General features: G+C 51.7%; 1 protein-coding gene across 1 annotated transcript; it reads left to right on the top strand.

Annotated features, from left to right (window-relative positions):
• Positions 1-2,265: 2,265 nt before the first annotated feature.
• Positions 2,266-22,186, top strand: LOC133358517 (gap junction alpha-5 protein-like). Its single transcript, XM_061576879.1, has 5 exons — positions 2,266-2,562; positions 9,665-10,163; positions 15,238-15,498; positions 16,752-17,058; positions 19,862-22,186. Exons 2-5 carry the CDS (start codon positions 9,702-9,704, stop codon positions 20,128-20,130), a joined length of 1,299 nt encoding a protein of 432 aa, XP_061432863.1. The 5' UTR covers positions 2,266-2,562; positions 9,665-9,701; the 3' UTR covers positions 20,131-22,186.
• Positions 22,187-23,181: the final 995 nt, after the last annotated feature.

The raw sequence follows: 23,181 nt of genomic DNA, 5'->3' as shown, positions 1-23,181 counted from the left end.
CCCCGCGCTAAATGCTTTCAAGCTATCAATTCCGGTTCAGTGATTCTGCACTTGCTCTATTACTATAGTCCTATACCGCCTTCAACTTTTACGAACGACCGTCTGTTTAAGGTTAGCAATTTGTCGTAGTATCTGGCCGTATAGAAAATGCAAAAATACAATTACTTTACTGTGCAAGTTAAGCAAGTGTGTTTTAATATTTACGTGTTTTATTTTTTATTTAGTGCCCATTTATAACATCATATTCTACAGGCCCCGCACTCATTTGAAGTCGAGTCTAACTCGGGGTGGCTCAGGACCGGTTCAGATAATCGTCACTGGTGTTGGTAGCCGTGAGCGGGAATCGAACTCGGGTCCCCTACGGCCTGAAGAGACTGTTGGGGCAAGTGCTGTTAGCGAGGACCTATCGTAATCACTCACACACACACACAGCACACACACACACCACACTAATACACACACACAACACTAATACACACCTCACACACACCACTCACACCACTCACACACCACTCACTCCACACCACACACACCACTCACACACACCACTCACACACCACTCACACACCACTCATACACCACTCACACACCACACACCCACACACACCACACACACCCCACTCACACACACCACTCACACACCACACACCACTCACTCACACACCCCACACACACCACTCACACACCACTCACACACCACACACACCACTCACACACACCACTCACACACCACTCACACCACACCACTCACACACCACGCACACACACCACTCACACACCACTCACACACCCCACTCCCACCACTCACACACCACTCACACAGAACTCACACACCACTCACACACCACTCACACACCACTCACACACCACATCACTCACACACCACGCACACACCACTCACACACCACACACCACTCACACACCACACACACACCACTCACACACCACTCACACACCACACACACACACCACTCACACACCACTCACTCACACACCACTCACACACCACTCACACAACTAACACCACTCACACACCACGTCCACACCACTCACACACCACACACACACACTACACACCTCACACACACCACTCACACACACAACACTCACTCACACCACACCACTCACACACCACTCACACACCCCCACACACCACACTACACACCCCACACACACACCACTCACACACCACTCACTCACCACTCACACCGCCCCCCACACATACACACACCACTCACTCACCACTCACACACCACACCCATCCCACTCACACACCACTCACACACCACACTACACACCCACACACACCAGTCACACACACAACACTCACTCACACACCACACACACAACCAACACCACTCACACACCACACTACACACCACACACACACCACTCGCCCACACACACACCCCACTCACACACCACACACACACCACACTACACACCACTCACACACCCCACACACACCCCACACACACAACACTCACTCACACACCACACTATACACCACTCACACACCACTCACCCACACCACCTAAAAAACATACAACACTCACTCACACACCACACACACCACTCACACACCACACCACACACACAACCAACACCACTCACACACCACACACACAACACTCACTTACACACCACACTACACACCACTCACACACCACTCACCCACACCACCTAAAAAACACACAACACTCACTCACACACCACACATCACACTACACACCCCACACACGCGCACCGTTCTAATGTTAGCCAGTTCAACCCCTACCCCCCGCCCCAACCACGCACCGACACCACGCTACGGCAGGCCACGTTACCGCAGGTCACGCTCTTTTTAAAGGCACGGCAGAGACCCAGCAAAGCGAGCGATGCGAGGTGACAGGGCAGAGGCGACACGAGATGGGGGGATGGGGACATCATTGTCTTCCACCCCCTCCCATCACCTCCCACAAATACACAGAGGCAGCAGCAGCGGCATCTATTTAAGAAGAAGTCGCACCTGCTGTTCGCAACAGAGGAATCAGCACGGACACTCTTTTTGTGTGTGTGTCTGTGGGCGTGGTGGTGGAGGGGTGGTGGTGGAGGGGTGGGGTGGAAGCCACGGGTTTGTCACGGCCAAAAACCCGAGCAGAACCACCACCAACCACAACCACCACCACCAACCACAACCACCACCAACAAAACCACAATATGTGGGACTCTCCTATAGGATAACAACGCCTTCCCCACCCACCCCGCCCGCCATCCTCACTTAAATAAGTGCGTTGTCTATTTGTATTTGTGTCTCTCTGTGTGTGTGTGTGTTAAAAGTCTCTCTGTGTGGTTTGTGAACAAAAATACTTTTTTATTTTTTTCAAAACAAAAATGTCCCAGGATTCGTGACGGGACGCGATTGGCAATGGGATGAAGATTTGCGGCGTTGGCTGAGAGTAGATCCGTGGTGGTGGTGGTTGTGGTGGTCCTGCTAAGAGATTTACGTGCCCTGAAGCTGGCTTAGCTACCAGTGAAGGGGGGCTACGATTTGGGGAGTCGAGGAGACGGGCGAGCGGACAGGTAAGTCGGGAGAGGCTCCCACACACCGCCAAGTGAGTTGGTAGTTTGTCGACAAAGACCGTGACCGGTTCGCCGTGTTGGATGAGTTTCTCTCTCTCCTCTCTCCCCTCTCCTCTGTCTGTTTTATCATCAGAGGAATCAAGAAGATGCTCCGTTTAGTCGGCACTTTGCTTCGTTCATCATTTCGTTTTTTGGGTTTTTTTCCGATGCTTTGCTTTATGTTTAAACGAAAGAGTTTACGTGTTTTCCCGTTGTGCAACAAAATCAATCTGTGATACTTTCTTCGTAGACACACAACTCATCTCTCTCTCCTCTCTCTTGATGTGTCGATTCATACGAGGGTTCAACACGTGTGGAGGTTTCGCTGCGAGGATTTCTCCCTCCACCCCACACACCCCACTCACTCACTCCACTCACTCACCTCACTCACCCCACTCATCCACTCCACTCACTCACTCCACTCACCTCACTCACTCATCCCACTCACTCATCCCACTCACTCCACTCACTCACTCATTCCACTCACCCCCCACTCACTCCACTCACTCACTCCACTCACTCACTCACTCACCCCACTCACTCATCCCACTCACTCACCCCACTCACTCACTCACTCCACTCACTCATCCCACTCACTCACCCCACTCACTCACTCACCCCACTCACTCACTCCACTCACTCACTCACTCCACTCACTCACCACACTCACTCACCCCACTCACTCACTCCACCCCACTAACTCACCCCACTAACTCACCCCACTCACTCACTCCACTCACTCACCCCACTCACTCCACTCACTCACCTCACTCCACTCACTCACCCCACTCACCCCACTCACCCCACTCACTCACTCCACTCACTCACCCCCCACTCACCCCACTCACTCACTCCACTCACTTACTCCACTCACTCACTCACTCACCCTACTCACTCACCCCACTCACTCACTCAGTCACTCACCCCACTCACTCACTCACCCCACTCACCTCACTTACTCACCCCACTCACTCACCCCACTCACTCACCTCACCCCACTCACTCACTCACTCCACTCACTCACTCCACTCACTCACCCCACTCACTCGCTCACTCCACTCACCCCACTCACTCACCCTACTCACTCACTCACACACCCCACTCACTCACTCCACTCACCCCACTCACTCACCCCACTCACTCACTCCACTCACTCACTCACTCCACTCCACTCACCCCACTCACTCCACTCACTCACCTCACTCATTCACTCACCCCGCTCACTCACCCCACTCACTCACTCCACTCACTCACTCCACTCACTCACCCCACTCACTCACTCACTCACCCCACTCACTCACTCACTCACTCACTCACTCACCCCACTCACTCACTCACTCCACTCACCCCACTCACTCCACTCACTCACCTCACTCATTCACTCACCCCACTCACTCACCCCACTCACTCACTCCACTCACTCACCCCACTCACTCACTCTACTCACTCATTCACTCACTCACCCCACTCACTCACTCACTCACTCATCCCACTCACTCACCCCACTCTACTCCCTCCACTCACCCCACTCACTCACTCACTCACCCCACTCACTCCACTCTACTCACCCCACCCCACTCACTCACCCACCCCACTCACTCCACTCACTCACTCACCCACCCCACTCACCCCACTCACTCACTCCATTCACTCACTCACTCACTCACCCCACTCACTCACCCCCACTCTACTCCCTCCACTCACCCCACTCACCCCACTCACTCACCACACTCTACTCCCTCCACTCACCCCACTCACCCCACTCACTCACCATACTCACTCCACTCACTCCACTCACTCACTCACTCACCCCACTCACTCCACTCACCCACCCCACTCACTCCACTCACTCACTCACTCACCCCACTCACTCACTCACCCCACTCACTCACCCCACTCACTCACTCCACTCCACTCACTCCACTCCACTCAAGAGATGACCTCTCAGCTACATGTTGAGCCGGCCAGCCGGGGCCTAGGGGCGAACTTAGCCCGCAGGTCGCTGTTGTTAAAGAAGCCACTTGGCTCAGTCGGCCTCACCCTCGTAACATACAAAAGTAAATCTAGAGTTTTGTTGTATATGTGTTTTTAAAGTGATGTCTTTACCTTGCCTATAACTGATCGTGTCTTTTTTTGTACTGTTTGATTTTGTGACGATCTGATCTTCCGTCTGTGACAGAGAGATGTATCGGATTCCTCCAGTATAAATATTCGGAATCTGATCTATATTAGTCCCGATGAGTCTCTGTATCTTTATGTATCTCTATGTATGTCTATATCTCAGATATAGATACCACTGGTTCTTCATGTTCTGCAAATGTAGATGCCACTGGTTCTTCGTGTTCTGGAGATGTAGATACCACTGGTTCTTTATATTCTGCAGATGTAGATGCCACTGGTTCTTCACGTTCTGTAGATGTAGATGCCACTGGTTCTTCACGTTCTGTAGATGTAGATGTCACTGGTTCTTCACGTTCTTTAGATGTAGATGCCACTGGTTCTTCACGTTCTGCAGATGTAGATGCTACTGGTTCTTCGTGTTCTGTAGATGTAGATGCCACTGGTTTTTCACGTTCTACAGATGTAGATGCCACTGGTTCTTCACGTTCTTTAGATGTAGATGCCACTGGTTCTTCACGTTCTGCAGATGTAGATGCTACTGGTTCTTCATGTTCTGTAGATGTAGATGCCACTGGTTCTTCACGTTCTGCAGATGTAGATGCTACTGGTTCTTCATGTTCTGCAGACGTAGATGCCACTGGTTCTTGATGTTCTGCAGATGTGGATGCCACTAGTTCTTCATGTTCTATAGATGTAGATGCCACTGGTTCTTCATGTTCTGTAGATGTAGATGCCACTGGTTCTTCATGTTCTGTAGATGTAGATGTCACTTGTTCTTCACGTTCTACAGATGTAGATGCCAGTGGTTCTTCATGTTCTATAGATGTAGATGCCACTGGTTCTTCATGTTCTGTAAATGCAGATGCCACTGGTTCTTCATGTTCTGTAGATGTAGATATCACTTGTTCTTCACGTTCTACAGATGTAGATGCCAGTGGTTCTTCACGTTCTATAGATGTAGATGCCACTGGTTCTTCACGTTCTGCAGATGTAGATGCCACTGGTTCTTCACGTTCTGCAGATGTAGATACCACTAGTTCTTCATGTTCTGCAGATGTAGATGCCACTGGTTCTTCACGTTCTGCAGATGTAGATGCTACTGGTTCTTCATGTTCTGTAGATGTAGATGCCACTGGTTCTTCACGTTCTGCAGATGTAGATGCTACTGGTTCTTCATGTTCTGCAGACGTAGATGCCACTGGTTCTTGATGTTCTGCAGATGTGGATGCCACTAGTTATTCATGTTCTATAGATGTAGATGCCACTGGTTCTTCATGTTCTGTAGATGTAGATGCCACTGGTTCTTCATGTTCTGTAGATGTAGATGTCACTTGTTCTTCACGTTCTACAGATGTAGATGCTACTGGTTCTTCATGTTCTGTAGATGTAGATGCCACTGGTTCTTCACGTTCTGCAGATGTCGATGCTACTGGTTCTTCATGTTCTGCAGACGTAGATGCCACTGGTTCTTGATGTTCTGCAGATGTGGATGCCACTAGTTCTTCATGTTCTATAGATGTAGATGCCACTGGTTCTTCATGTTCTGTAGATGTAGATGCCACTGGTTCTTCATGTTCTGTAGATGTAGATGTCACTTGTTCTTCACGTTCTACAGATGTAGATGCCAGTGGTTCTTCACGTTCTATAGATGTAGATGCCACTGGTTCTTCACGTTCTGCAGATGTAGATACCACTGGTTCTTCACGTTCTGCAGATGTAGATGCCACTGGTTCTTCACGTTCTGTAGATGTAGATGTCACTGGTTCTTCACGTTTTTTAGATGTAGATGCCACTGGTTCTTCACGTTCTGCAGATGTAGATGCTACTGGTTCTTCATGTTCTGTAGATGTAGATGCCACTGGTTTTTCACGTTCTACAGATGTAGATGCCACTGGTTCTTCATGTTCTGCAGACGTAGATGCCACTGGTTCTTGATGTTCTGCAGATGTGGATGCCACTAGTTCTTCATGTTCTATAGATGTAGATGCCAGTGGTTCTTCACGTTCTATAGATGTAGATGCCACTGGTTCTTCACGTTCTGCAGATGTAGATGCCACTGGTTCTTCACGTTCTGCAGATGTAGATACCACTAGTTCTTCATGTTCTGCAGATGTAGATGCCACTGGTTCTTCACGTTCTGCAGATGTAGATGCCACTGGTTCTTCACGTTCTGTAGATGTCACTGGTTCTTCATGTTCTGTAGATGTAGATGCCACTGGTTCTTCATGTTCTGTAGATGCCACTGGTTCTTCACGTTCTACAGATGTAGATGCCACTGGTTCTTCACCTTCTGTAGATGTCACTGGTTCTTCACGTTCTGTAGATGTAGATGCCACTGGCTCGTCACGTTCGGCAGATGTAGATGCCACTGGTTCTTCACGTTCTGTAGATGTCACTGGTTCTTCATGTTCTGTAGATGTAGATGCCACTGGTTCTTCATGTTCTGTAGATGCCACTGGTTCTTCACGTTCTACAGATGTAGATGCCACTGGTTCTTCACCTTCTGTAGATGTCACTGGTTCTTCACGTTCTGTAGATGTAGATGCCACTGGCTCGTCACGTTCGGCAGATGTAGATGCCACTGGCTCGTCACGTTCGGCAGATGTAGATGTCACCTCCGCCATCTATTGCGCGGCGGTTGAACTTACGACTCTTGTTCCGAGCAGACAACTGGACATACGAGGACAGGTTTGTTCGAATCTCTGTAAGTTCGTAAGTCGAATGTTCTTAAGTAGAAGAGTCCCTGTAACAACAACAACGCTGTGTGTATAGCCTTAACATAAAAAGCGACGTTTCGGGCAATAGTCCAATGCATGATACAAGTAGATAATCGTGAGCGGTGTCTACAATGCAGCATTCAAAGTTGTTGTTTTACTCCGGAGCTCACACGCTGATTGCAAGTCATTCAAGAATCCCGCTCATTCACCCGTCCACTCATTCATTCTCGTGTACAGGAGCGCACTTAATCATTCACATTCTCAGCCACTCATTCTGAGAAGGGCAGTAATCAAATTCATGTTACTCACTCAACTCGTGGATAGCCTCGCACTTACCCTATACAATCGCTCACACACTCACTCACCCACTCATCCACTCACTCATCCACTCACCCACCCACTCACCCACTCACTCATCCACTCACTCATCCACTCACCCACTCACTCATCCACTCACCCACTCATCCACTCACTCACCCACTCATCCACTCACTCATCCACTCATCCACTCATCCACTCACTCATCCACTCATTCACCCACTCACTCACCCACTCATCCACTCACCCACTCACTCACCCACTCATCCACTCACCCACTCACTCATCCACTCATCTACTCACCCACCGAATCACGTGCCCACTCACTCACCCACTCACCCACTCACTCACCCACCCACACACTCACCTACCCACCCACACACTCATACACCCACCCACACACCTACCCACCCACCCACTCACCCCACCACTTGCTTACCAATTCACTCTGTAATTACTATGGAACTCACATACTCACTGGCTCGCGTACTCACACATACACTCGCCCACACACTCGATCTCGACGTGTAGCCTTCACAGATTGCTGGGGCAAGTGCTGTTAGGGAAACGTAGGAGCACCTATGAATGCCGGCACGGCACATGAGGGGGTGGGTGGCTAGCAACACGCCCGACCGCCTTTGGCACCGCAGCAAGTACTCATTTCAGGCTCAGTCGACCTAGAGGAGGACCAGGACCGGTTCAGATAATCGTCATTGGTGTTGGCCGTAAGTGGGAATCGAACCCGCGCCACTGGGTTCGTAACGCAGCGTAGCGCTAACTGTTGCACCACCACTCCCCAAACATCCACACACGCAATCTTACATCCATCCACTCACTCAACCACCCACCGACCCACCCAATCATCCCTCCACCCAAACGTCCACCCATCTAGCCACCCACCCAATCGTCCACTCACCCAGCCACTCATCCACCCACCCAACCACCCACCGACCCACCCAATCATCCACCCACCCCATCGTCCACCCATCTAACCACCCACCCAATCGTCCACTCACCCACCCACTCATCCACTCACCCAACCACCCACCGACCCACCCAACCACCCACCGACCCACCCAATCATCCACCCACCCCATCGTCCACCCATCTAACCACCCACCCAATCATCCACTCACCCACCTACTCATCCACCCACCTACTCATCCATCCACCCAACCACCCACCGACCCACCCAATCATCCACCCACCCCATCGTCCACCTATCTAACCACCCACCCAATCGTCCACTCACCCACCCACTCATCCACTCACCCAATCATCCACCGACCCATCCGCTTCATCTGAACTCTCTCTCCTCTCTCCCTCCCGTGGTCTCCACGCCCTCTCCTCCCTCTCCGGTGTCTCTCCTCCTCCTGCTGCTGCTACCACTACTACTGCCCTTCCCCTTCAAACTCCCCATCGCATCCTCACCACCTCCCATTATCATCTCTCCCATAACCATCTCTCCCATTATCATCTATTCGATCTTCCCATTATCATCTATTCAATCTTCCCATTATCACCCTTCCCATTATCATCTATTTCATCTTCCCATTATCATCTATTCAATCTTCCCATTATCATCCTTCCCATTATCATCTATTCAATCTTCCCATTATCATCTCTGTGGAGCTCATTCAGACGCTGTCTTTCCGACAGACCTGTTCTTCACCTGAGGATGGCTGCTGGCGTTGTGGCCGAAACATCGTGAGAATTGTATTTTATTATTTTATTTTTATTATTTTATTATTTCCCTTCTACGTGATTTTACCGAAAAAACCAAGAAGATCATCTCTTTGTTTACAATTTCCCCATTACCATCTCCCCATTACCATCTCCCCCACGAACATCTCCCCATCTCTCCACGCCCATCTCCCACCCGTTACCTCCCAATCCGTCTACCCCAGTCCCCTTTAGCCCGCCCCTGCCGCCGCTGACGTCACAATGGGCGACTGGAGCATGCTGGGAGGCGTGCTGGAGCAGGCCCACGAGCACTCGACGGCGCTGGGCAAGGTGTGGCTCACAGTCCTGTTCGTCTTCCGCATGCTCGTGCTGGGCACGGCCGCCGAGAGCGTGTGGGGCGACGAGCAGTCCGACTTCCACTGCAACACGCTGCAGCCGGGCTGCGAGAACGTCTGCTACGACGCCGCCTTCCCCGTGTCCCACGTGCGCCTCTGGGTGCTCCAGATCGTCTTCGTGTCGACGCCGTCGCTCGCATACCTCGGCCACGTGCTGCACGGAGCCCGGGCGGTCGCGCGCAGGAGGGAGCGGCGAGCGAGGGCAGCAGCCGCCGCCGCCGCCGCCGAGGGGAGGACGAGGGGGGCGGCCGAGGGGAGGGCCGCGGACTCGGCAGGAGCGGCGGTCGAGGGCGGAGAGGACGGCAAGGACGAGGGGAGGGGAGAGGAGGTGGGGGTGGTGGTGGTGGTGGTGATGATGTTATTAGGTTGCGTGTGTTGAACTTCGATGGCACCATCGTACGTAGCCAACCGACAACAACACACATTCTATGGTGCAGTGATGAGTCTATGGGGCAGTGTTGAGTCTTCACCATAGACTCATCACTGCACCATAGACTCAACACTGCACCATAGGCTCAACACTGCACCATAGACTCAACACTGCACCATAGACTCAACACTGCACCATAGAATCAACACTGCACTATAGACTCAGCACTGCCCCATAGACTCATCACTGCACCATAGACTCATCACTGCACCATAGACTCAACACTGCACCATAGACTCAACACTGCACCATAGACTCAACACTGCACAAAAGACTCATCACTGCACCATAGACTCATCACTGCACCATAGACTCAACACTGCCCATAGACTCAACACTGCACCATAGACTCATTACTGCACCATAGACTAATCACTGCACCATAGACTCATCACTGCACCATAGACTCAACACTGCCCATAGACTCAACACTGCCCATAGACTCATCACTGCACCATAGACTCAACACTGCCCATAGACTCAACACTGCACCATAGACTCATCACTGCAGACTCATCACTGCTACGACGCCGCCTTCCATAGACTCAACACCATAGACTCAACACTGCACCATAGACTCATCACTGCACCATAGACTCAACACTGCACCATAGACTCAACACTGCACCATAGACTCAACACTGCACCATAGAATCAACACTGCACCATAGACTCATCACTGCACCATAGACTCAACACTGCACCATAGACTCAACACTGCACCATAGACTCAACACTGCACCATAGAATCAACACTGCACCATAGACTCATCACTGCCCATAGACTCAACACTGCACCATAGACTCATCACTGCACCATAGACTCATCACTACACCATAGACTCATCACTGCACCATAGATTCATCACTGCACCATAGACTCAACACTGCACCATAGACTCATCACTGCACCATAGACTCATCACTGCACCATAGACTCATCACTGCACCATAGACTCATCACTGCACCATAGATTCATCACTGCACCATAGACTCAACACTGCACCATAGACTCATCACTGCACCATAGACTCAACACTGCACCATAGACTCATCACTGCACCATAGACTCATCACTACACCATAGACTCATCATTGCACCATAGACTCATCACTGCCCATAGACTCATCACTGCACCATAGATTCATCACTGCACCATAGACTCAACACTGCACCATAGACTCAGCACTGCACCATAGACTCATCACTGCATAATAGACTCAACACTGCACCATAGACTCACCACTTCATATAGCAGCAGGAGTCAGGGTCGGGATCTAATCCACGACCTCCTGTATACCAGGCGAGGTAGTTAACATCTCCAAGTCACTGTGATGATGGGAGAGAGAGAGACACGCAAACTCCAAATATGCAGCAGCAGGCGTCAGGGTCGGGATCTAATCCACGACCTCCTGTATACCAGGCGAGGTAGTTAACATTTCCTAGCCACCGTGATGATGATGGGAGAGAGAGAGACACCGCAAACTCCAAATATAAACAGGTGTCAGGGTCGGGATCTAATCCACGATCTCCTGTATACCAGGCGAGGTAGTTAACATTTCATAGCCACCGTGATATGATGGGAGAGAGAGAGACATGCAAACTCCAAATATAAACAGGTGTCAGGGTCGGGATCGAACCCACGACCTCCTGTATACCAGGCGAGGTAGTTAACATCTCCTAGCCACAGTGGCGGCCAAAAACACTTGCCGTGGTAGCGTGGGGAGGACACCTCTCGTCAATTCTCTTTCCTCCCCTCGCCCCTCCAATTCTTCCCGTCCCTCCCCTAGAGCATCTTCTGGGTGGCTGCGGCGACTCATTCCTCAATACCGCCCCTGTCGACTGCATCGTTCCATTCTGTCATCATTGAGTCGGCAATGTCAAGCGCCTCGCGCGAAGGCGATCTCTATAAATATACAATTAGATTAGATTATGTGCAACATCCATTGACTTGCGCGGTGTGCTGTTGCGATTATTGAGATCGTTACGCAGCGGACAATAACCAGAGCTCATAAAGTTCCTGGAAAGATGATTCACAGATTTACCAGGACAACGGATGCCTCGTGATAGAGGGAAGACCACGATAAGTGGTAACCCGCGGTGCAAATCGATAATTCAGAGGTCACTGATGTTGGCGTAGCTGATCCATCTGCGTGTCTCTCTCTCTCCTGGCGAAGACAAAGATTGCCCCGTTTAGCATCAGCAGACTGCTGGGGCATGTGACGATGTTTTACACACCGCATCAGGTACTCATTTGAGGCTGAGTCGACCTAGGGGGGAGGCCCAGGACCGGTTCAGATAATCATCACCGGCGTTTATGGCCGTGAGCGGGAATTGAACCCGGGTTCGTAGCGCGGCGTAGCGCTAACCGCTGCGCCACCGCTCCCCAGACCAGATGGCCCTCCGCTATCGTCATCTTCATTACCGCCACACTCGCGTCGTTTAAAAATACACGACGCTAATTTGTGCTGTTGTACGCTGAACTTCTTTGACACCTCGCGTAGCGTAACCGTGCTAATCGGAGATGCGGTGGGACACGTAGCAGCAGCAGGAATGTCGCCACCAATCTGATCCACAGTAGAGGTTCTTTGGGTTAGATCGCGTAAAATGTATAAATGTGTCGGTGAACCCGCCACCACCGGGCACAGACCATTAGTGAAAGGTTAATCTTCTTGGTTCTTTCGGTAAAGTCACGTAGAAGGGAAATAAAAAATAAAAGGATAAAAGGATAAAAAACCAATTATCATATGTTTCAACTGGCAAATGAGGTTCCAATGATGTGAATTGTAAATGTTGTAGTGGGTTTACCCTCCAACACACCACCGGTTAGTGCTGTACTCGTAACGAATTGCCACGTTTTCTTGACGTGACAACCTTTCACTATCGATTTAAAGCTTTCGTGACTGCAGGGATTCATCTTCTTGGTTCTTTCAGTAAAGTCACGTAGAAGGGAAATAATAATATAATAAAAATAAAACTTAATAAAATAATTCTCACGACGTTTCGGCCACAACGCTAGCAGCCGTCCTCAGGTGAAGAACAGGTCTGTTGGAAAGGCAGCGTCTGAATGAAACACCACCAGGCTTGGCAGCGTATATTTAAGCTGGGTTGGAGGGAGAAGAGCGCCTTGACAAAATAATTTGCATATCAAGAGGAATTTAGCATATTTATGGGAAATGCATATATGGGTTTAGTCACTACTTGTGGAATGCGTAGGAGGTGGGCGGGGGGTTTCAAAGTCATATTATGCCCGTGCATTATGCGGGATTAGCAGCATCAAAGGGAGGGAGTAGGGTTAGCATGCGTTGTGGCCGAAACGTCGTGAGAATTATTTTATTATGTTTTATTTTCATTATTTTATTATTTCCCTTCTACGTGACTTTACCGAAAAAACCAAGAAAATGAATCCCTGCAGTCACGAAAGCTTTAAATCGATAGTGAAAGGTTGTCATGTCAAGAAAACGTGACAATTCGCTACGAGTACAGCACTAACCGGTGGTGTGTTGGAGGGTAAACCCACTATAACATTTACAATTCACATCATGGAACCTCATTTGCCAGTAGAAAAATATGATAATTGGTTTTTTACCCTTTTTTCTGGCAACAAAACTGACACCTTTTTTTACGAGGAGTCATGTTTGCATAGACCACAATACCTGCAGTCATAATGCAAACAAAAAAACATAACTCTGATAATGTATGCACTGTCCTTGAGTTATGTTTTTTGTTTGCATTATGACTGCAGGTATTGTGGTCTATGCAAACATGACTCCTCGTAAAAAAAAGGTGTCAGTTTTGTTGCCAGATAAAAGGGTAAAAAAACAATTATCAACATTTACAATTGTTATGGGATTGTAAATGTTGTAGTGGGTTTGATTCTCCGACACATCGGTGTGCTGCATTAGCGAATTAGTGCTATTCTGTTTCCGTAACACATCTCACTAATTGGCTGTGTCGGGTGGTGGCGGGTTTAACGACACATTTATATATTTATGCGATCTAACCTATTAAAAAAACCCTGTTATGGATAGGCACAAGTAGCAGTTCTAATGACATTCGTTTTCAGTCGGCTGACCGGTCTGTAGACTATGTCCGTCACTCTCTATTTGCCTTAACAACAACCAACAACAACAACCAACAACAACAACAACAACAACCAACAACAACAACCAACAACAACAACAACAGTAGAATCTCTGCCCCCCCCCCCCTCCATGAGTGATGCACTGTGAGAGCGCACAGGACGAGAGGAGGAAGCCCACCCACGCACCACCCACGCACCACCCCTTCACCACCCACGCACCACCCACTCACCACCCACGCACCACCACTTCACCACCCACGCACCACCCACGCACCCCCACGCACCACCCACGCACTACCCACGCACCCCCCTTCACCACCCACGCACCACCCACGCACCACCCATGCACCACCCATGCACCACCCATGCACCACCCATGCACCACCCACGCACCACCCCTTAACCGCCCCTTCACCACCCACGCACCACCCACCATCCCTTCACCACCCACCCACCCACGCACCACCCACCACCCCTTCACCACCCACCCACGCACCACCCACCCACGCACCACCCACCCACGCACCACCCACCACCCACCCACGCACCACCCACCACCCCTTCACCACCCACGCACCACCCCTTCACCACCCACGCACCACCCACGCACCACCCCTTCACCACCCACGCACCACCCACGCACCACCCACGCACCACCTCTTCACCACCCACGCACCACCTACCACCCCTTCACCACCCACCCACGCACCACCCATGCACCACTTACCACCCCTTCACCATCCACCCACGCACCACCCACAAACCACCCACGCACCACCCCTTCACCACCCTTCACCACCCACGCACCCCTCTTCACCACCCACGCACCACCCACCCATCTCCCCCTCTCCCCCACTCTGCCCCCGCCGTCCCCCCTCGCACGCAGGACGCTCCTCCCGTGCGTCTCCGCGGAGCGCTGCTCAGGACCTACGTGCTGTGCGTGTCTCTGCGCTGCGCCTTGGAGCTGTGCTTCTCGCTGGGCCAGTACGGCCTCTACGGCCTCCTGCTGCGGCCCCTCTACCGCTGCGAGCGCTGGCCCTGCCCCAACGCCGTCGACTGCTTCCTGTCGCGGCCCACCGAGAAGAACATCTTCATCGTCTTCATGATGGCCGTGTCGGCGATCTCGCTGGCGCTCAACTTGGCCGAGGCGAGGAGCGGTGATGGGTGGTGGGGGTGGGGGCGGCGGGGGTGGTGGCGGTGGTGGTGGCGGCGGTGGTGGCGGTGGTGGCTATGAGATGTTAACTACCTCGCCTGGTCTGCAGGAGGTCGTGGGTTCGATCCCGACCCTGACGCCTGCTGCTGTGTATTTTGAGTTTGCGTGTCTCTCTCTCTCATATTCATCACGGTGGCTAGGAGATGTTAACTACCTCGTCTGGTGTGCAAGAGGTCGTGGGTTCGATCCCGACCCTGACGATGCCTGCTGCTGTGTATTTTGAGTTTGCGTGTCTCTCATCGTCATCACGGTGGCTAGGAGATGTTAACTACCTCGCCTGGTCTGCAGGAGGTCGTGGGTTCGATCCCGACCCTGACGCCTACTGCTGTGTATTTGGAGTTTGCGTGTCTCTCTCTCTCTCATCATCATCACGGTGGCTAAGAGATGTTAACTACCTCGCCTGGTGTGCAGGAGGTTGTGGGTTCGATCCCGACCCTGATGCCTGCTGCTGTGTTGCCTCCGAAACGTCGTGATTTTAATTTTACTTTTGTTAATTTTATTTTATTTTTTACCTACGTGACTTTACCGAAAAAGAGTTTAATAAAATAAAAATTCGCTGCTAAAGTCACGTAGGGAAAACAAATGAAAACAACTAAATAAAATCACGACGTTTCGGAAGCAACACAAGCCTCCGTTTTCAGGTGGAACCGCCACAGCAAAGTTGCTGTAGTGAATAAATGACGCGATTTAGAAATAACTTTTTACACCTGATGAGGGAGGCTTGTGTTGCCTCCGAAACGTCGTGATTAAATTTAGTTGTTTTCATTTATTTTATTTTATTGTTTTCACCTACGTGACTTTACCGAAAAAACCCAAAAAGTATGAATCCTTGCAGTCACGAAAGCTTCAAATCTAGAATTAATAAGGGAGACTTGTGTTGCCTCCGAAACGTCGTGATTTATTATTTTATTTCTATTATTATTTCTATTAGTTTTATTTTCACCCACGTGACTTTACCGAAAAACCTCAAAAATTATGGATCCTTGCAGTCACGAAAACTTCAAATCTCGAATCGCTACTAAACTTCAGCGTCTTGTTATCAAGGTGACTGAGCGTGGCACTGGCCACTCGCCTTCACGTGTTGACATGACGGAGACAGCATCTTGCCCCAGCAGTCTGTTGAAGGCTACACACGGATAGTGGTGGTGGGTGGGGACACCTTTTGTTTTGTGTGTCGACTTGCACAGGTGTACCACCTCGGCTGGAAAGCGTTCACGCGCAGCATCAACTACCGAGAACCCACCTACGAGGTCCCCGATTATTCCGAGCAGCACAAGACTCCTCCGCCACCTCCGCCCGCAAAGAACCACCGCTCCCAGCAACCGGGAGTCGAACCCAGGCCCCCGCAGGCTCCGGGCCTTCCGTGGGCGAGCTCTCGCGAAGGAGACGAGACGGGAGGAGGAGGAGGAGGTGGACAAGATGAGGCCTACCTAACCGCTGCGGCTCCACCGTACCGCCGGCAGGACTGGCCAACAATGTTTGCGTCCGAATTCGGTGAGACGAACGACGGCTCGCACGCGTCACAGGCGTTACCCACGCGGAGTCGACGCCTCCTATAGCGCCGTTGACTCGTTATAACGCTCTTCGTCCTCGGGAGAGATCATTGGTAACAGTCAGCCCGGAGGTGGCGGGGAGGTAGGCGTGGCGTTGCCCGTAGAGTCGCGTCTTTGGCCACGTCACAATGGTCTCCTGTGGACATTGTTCACGTACAGCGCTCCCTTTATTACCCAGAATGCATCCGGAGCTGTGGTATAGGAGGTTTGGCTGTCACATGATGAGCTGCTGCTGCTGCTGTTGCTCGTTCACAGCTCTTCTTGGTTCTTTCGGTAAAGTCACGTAGAAGGGAAATAATAAAAAAATAAAAATAAAAAAATTCTCACGACGGCTGCTTGCGTTGTGGCCGAAACGTCGTGAGAATTGTATTTTATTATGTTTTATTTTTATTATTTCCCTTCTACGTGACTTTACCGAAAGAACCAAGAAGATGAATCCCTGCAGTCACGAAAGCTTTAAATCGAAATTTCGTTCACAGCTCGTCGCGTTACTTGCGAGTGCCCGACGTTTCACGCGATGCGTGTACACCCAATAGCGGAGCCAGGATTTTCTCGGTAGTGGGGGGCAACCCCTCCAGCAATGAAAAATGATAGAGGAGTTGTTAGTGAGTAAGGAGTTGTTAGTAAGGAGTTGTTAGTAAGGAGTTGTCCCTTGCTTTTTATTCGACGTGTGTGCGGCGATGGCGCAGCCACCGATCGAGGGTCGAATTCGACTCGCGTCGGTTGATCGGCATCGCGCTCGCTGGAGGTGCTGATGCCTTCAGGGAAGTCGTGTGCTGTAGACGCAACTGCGCACAATTTTGAGTCACCTATAACCGCTTTGCCGCTACTTATTGCCAATTATGGACTCAGACTATTGTCCTATCATCTCATAGAGTCCCTGGCAGGTAATAACATGCTACACAGTGGCAGTGGGGGTCGCAAAATTCCCATTTATTACTAATAAACCCCAATGATCCGATTGAAAATTAGAGATTTCGATCGGATCAGCGGTGGAACCATCGGCACGCTGAACTGGGAAGCCAGAGGGAGCCACTCCGATTCCATCTCTCCTGGGCGCCTCCGTCCGTCGAGCAGCATCGATGGGCCCACCTCGGTCACTCGATCGGCAGGTCCGCGTGCGGCGGGGTAAAGTGCGGGTCCTGACACCTCATCCAAGACGTGTGGCCCGGTGTGGATGAGTAGGCCAACGCGCCCTCTAGCGCACCACCCACGCACCACCCCTTCACCACCCACCCACGCACCACCCACGCGCCATGCACCACCCACGCACCACCCACCCACGCACCACCCCTTCACCACTCATGGACCACCCACGCACCACCCACGCACCATGCACCACCCACGCACCACCCCTTCACCACCCACCCACGCACCACCCACGCACCACTCACGCACCACCCACGCACCACCCCTTCACCACCCACCCACGCACCACCCCTTTACCACCCACGCACCACCCACGGGGCGCTGGGTAGGCCAGCGCGCCCTCTAGCGGTGACTCGAGTGGAGCCCATTCTGCCGGCAGCGGCGTGGGCGGACACAATTCGCAGGGAAAAGCATTTAGGGGAGCCTGCCCAAACTGTTTAGAACCGCCTCGTTTTTGTCTCTTAGCATCTCCATTCTGAGTCCGTTCGCGAGTCTGTGGGCTATGTGCGTTCTGTGGGGCGCTGCGCGGGTCTGTGGGTGTCTGTGTGTTTGTAGGTCTTTGTGCGTCTGTGGGTCTTTGTGTCTGTGGGTCTCTGCGTGGGTCTATGTGTCTGTGGGTCTGTGTGCGTCTTCTGTGGGTCTCTGCGTGGGTCTGTGGGTCTCTGCGCGTCTGTGGGTCTTTGTGTGCCTGTGGGTCTCTGCGTGGGTCTCTGTGCGTCTGTGGGTCTTTGTGTGTTTATGGGTCTGTGTGCGTCTGTGGGTCTCTGCGTGGGTCTGCGGGTCTTTGTGTGTCTGTGGGTCTCTGCGTGGGTCTCTGCGTGGGTCTGTGGGTCTCTGTGCGTCTGTGGGTCTTTGTGTGTTTATGGGTCTGTGTGCGTCTGTGGGTCTCTGCGTAGGTCTGTGTGGGACTCTGCGTGGGTCTGTGTGTGTCTGTGCGAGTCTGTGGGTCTGTGGGTCTCTGCACTGGTCTGTGGGTCTGTGTGAGTCTGTGGGTCTCTGCGCGATAATTGCAGGGTTGCACTTTTATGTAAGCGATTGATCATCCCAGGGCGCCACGGTGGCGAGAAGTTCACTACCTCGCCTGGTCCACAGGAGGTCGTGAGTTCGATCCCAACCCCGACGCCTGCTGCTGTATATTTGGAGTTTGCGTGTCTCTCTCTCATCATAATCATGGTGGCTATGGGATGTTAACTACCTCGCCTGGTCTACAGGAGGTCGTGGGTTCGATCCCGACCCCGACGCCTGCTGCTGTGTATTTGGAGTTTGTGTGTCTCTCTCTCTCTCGCCGTGGTCACGTGGATTTTTCTCCGGGTCCTCCGGGGGGTTTCCCTGCACATTTACAATCGTCACCACGTTTAGATAATGTGGCTGCTGCTGCTGCTACAAATGTCCACATCACGATAAGCCGCTTTTCGTCGAACTATCATTTGCGATATAGCCCAGGTCGCTTTTGATGATGAGCCATATCCACAGCTCCTTGGGGGGGGGGGGGGGGGGGGGGGGGGGGTGTTGGTCTCATACCTGGTAAACTCAATTAGCTTGGTTCAGTGTAGCTCCTACTGATGACCTGCCGACCCCTGACCCCCTCCCAACAGACACTGGCCGCTCCACGTTCGACACCCTGTGGGACGAGCCCTCCGCTTCCACGGGGATGACGCAGCAAGCGACGAGGAGCTCCCCCGCCGGGCAGCTGCCCCCAGCCACGGCGCCCGGCTTCCCCCGGCTGCCCTTGCCCCCCACGATGCCCCTGCCCCTGCCCCCCTTCCCCCTGCACATGCACATTCAGGAGCCCCCCCACAGCCGCAGCAGCGGCGGCGGTGGCAGCAGCAACGGCAGGAGCCGCTTGGATGACCTCGCCGTTTGAAGGACCGGCGGAAGTTTCACGATGGCCCCGTGTCGCCTAGGTTCGAGACCCGGGTGTGGGGTTTTGTTTTTGTCTCGTCGAGTGGGACTGAGTTGAGTTGAATCGGCACCGGCCCGAGACCTCGGTTTGAGCCCTGGGTATCTGTGTGCCTGTGTTTCTCTGTCTCAGGTGGTCCATAATGGCTGGGTTTGAACAGGTTGCGATTGAGCGATCGGCTTTCTAGAAGGGGTCCCCCCGTCCAGAGGCCGTGTCGGAGACACAGCCAGCACCGATGAGCTCCTGGCTTCGAGACCCCTGAGGCTGGCTGCCTGTTTGATTCTCAGTGGGTTCATAATGGCCGTGTCGAGCACTGCCCAGACGCCGGGTTTGAATCCTGGGCGTGGGGCAGAGGTCGCAAACGGGTTTTGATTCCTTACCCGTACCCGGCCGCACCAGGGTCGCAAATGGGTACCCGTACCCGGCCGGGTACGGGTACCCACCCGTTCCCTACCCGTACCCTACTCGAAATGAGTGACAAACGGTTACTCACCAGTGACTCACGACCTACCCGTACCCGTACCCGGCCGCACCAGGGTCGCAAACGGGTACCCGTACCCGACTGGGTACGGGTACCCGTATCGGGTAGGGTACGGGTATCGGGTACCCGGTTGCGACCTCTGGCGTGGGGGCCCACCGCCCGCCCCCCCCCCCTCTCTCTCGGGAGGTTCATAATGTCTGGTTTAGAGCTAATTAATTGCCTGGGTTTCAAGTTCCGGTACTGGGTGCGTCTCTCTCTCTCTCTGTCCGGAGGTTCACAGTGGCCATGTCGGAGGTTGCAAACCCCCCAAGTTCAATTCGCACGCGTTTGTCCAAGCAACTCCGGGAGAGGAGATTTGCCCCGTGATTCGATTCGATGTCTGTCCCTCGACTCGGCGGGTCAGTATCCTCCGGCATGAGCTCACGTCCTTGGCACCTGCGGAGTCATCCTCCTGTGGAGACGTTGGCGAAAAGAAGCTTCGTAGCGCATCGGATTCGTCCAGGACGAAGATTCCGAGTGGCAGCTGCTCCGGTCCGCCGTTTGACGTTTCCCCAACCAGGCCTCCGTTTTTTGGGTCATTCCCTCGCTTTCTTTTCTCCTTCGCTTTGTCGTTTTCCTTCGTGTACTCCCCGAAATGGAGTGAGGCAAGTCCCCGCTTCACGCGTGGCCGGCGTTCACTCTGCAACGCGCCGTTCCTTGTGAACGTGGTTCACTCTGATGCATCGATCGCTATGAGTGCAGTTCAATCTCTAACGCGTCGTTCCTTGTGAAAGTGATTCACTCTGTAACGCGTCGTTCCTTGTGAAAGTGATTCACTCTGATGCATCGATCGCTATGAGTGCAGTTCAATCTGTTTAACGCGTCGTTCTAACCACGACACGTCCTGCCGAAGCCCTGCTTACTTTTTTGCTGTAAAACGTTATCTGCCATTAAAATGTTGGTGTGGTTATTTGTGCAAAAAAAAATCAGTTTGATAGCTCCAATTCGTCAATAAATCCACGAGGTTGTTTTGAGTTCGATTTCGTCGCGTAAACGGAACGTGCCAATTCGTTACTAGTACAGCACCACCCGGTGTGTTGGAGAGTAAACCCACGACATTTACAATCCGGGTACAAAGTTTCGCCAGTAATTACAACGTAAATGCCAATCTCAACAAAGCAAATATCAACGACACATTCTGCTTTCGGTCTGTTGTCAAGCAAAACAATAAAACCATTGCAACTTGTAACACGCCACGATATTCTCCCACGCTTCAAGAGAGAGCGGAGGAACCAGACGACCTGGAAATAACTAGCCAGGCGGCGGGCGAGCCTGCACCAATTGCCCACGCTCTGCGGTCCTCTATTCATTAAGATGTTTTCAGCCAAGTAATGGGGGCGTTTGTATATGCGTGGCAGGAAAAATGGTCAAGGGGGATTGTGGTGGCGTAAACAGCCGTTTGTGTCGCCATTTCGTTTCATTGTCGCGTTGTCAAACGTTTCTCCTTCGCCTTGGTGAAACGTTTAAATCCACATCGTTAGAATAAAATCACCCCACAATTGTGAAGTGTTATTCCCTAAAAGCACACAAAAGCACGCTGAACAGGCTCATCAGGCATGAGGCTCTGTGAACGGCACATATTTAAATATCGTGCACTCTCAAAAAAAAGACAATCCGACTTTTTCGATGTTTAAAACCATTTACTAGCAATACACGATGAAAGTTTGAGTGCTTGGAAAATGTTTGTTTGCAACTTGTCACACGTGTGCATTCAGAAAACATGCACACAACACACCGATTCACTACTGGTGTATCCATTTTCTTAAGCGTGGCCTGCAACCTGACCGAGTGATCCATCAATTCCATCCTTAATACGCAACTCTTCAACTTCTAAAACTTTTGGTTCATATTTTCGTAAGTACCCCCCTCCCCCCACCTAATTTTATCCATCAGCGGTTACGTCACGAGACGGAAATTTTTTTTTCTCTCGCTCTCGAAAGCTCTCACCAAGCGGTACGACCCATTCGCGTTTGAAGAACGACCTGCTGAAGCGGATATTACAGAGCTACTCTCTAGAGGTTCCCCTTCCCTCCTTCAGGCGACGCACCGGTCCACGCCACACAGTAGCGGACGGCATCGTCTCGCTCAATCGACCGCGTGAAATGTTCATCGCAAGACGGCCGTGCCAATCTTTTTTTGGGGATTTTCGTAAGCCTAACATATATCAGCTCCAATTGACCGTCTCTCTGCGATCACCAGAGTAAAGCCTCACGAAAACAGTCTTGGGAAGGCATGAATATGGGGTATAAAAGCCAAAATGCAATCGGGAGTGGGGGGGGGGGATTTTTTTATTTTATTTTAAATCAAAACCACAAAAGAGATTGTGTGCACCGACACATTCTCAAGCGACTTATCAAATAAAAAGCGAACCCTTTCATTTGGACTACACAGGATGTCATTGTATTTTTTTTAACATGTGTAATGACCAAGGCCACAGACTGCTTGCCAAACACAAGCATACAATGCGAACGGACAGCCAGGAAGTCAACCAAGGC

This window comes from Lethenteron reissneri, chromosome 62, assembly GCF_015708825.2.
Source record: "Lethenteron reissneri isolate LAM-NWPU_2019-01 chromosome 62, ASM1570882v1, whole genome shotgun sequence".
NCBI lineage: Eukaryota > Metazoa > Chordata > Hyperoartia > Petromyzontiformes > Petromyzontidae > Lethenteron > Lethenteron reissneri.
Note: the sequence above shows the minus strand (reverse complement) of the source record. Positions and strands in the feature narration are given on the sequence as shown.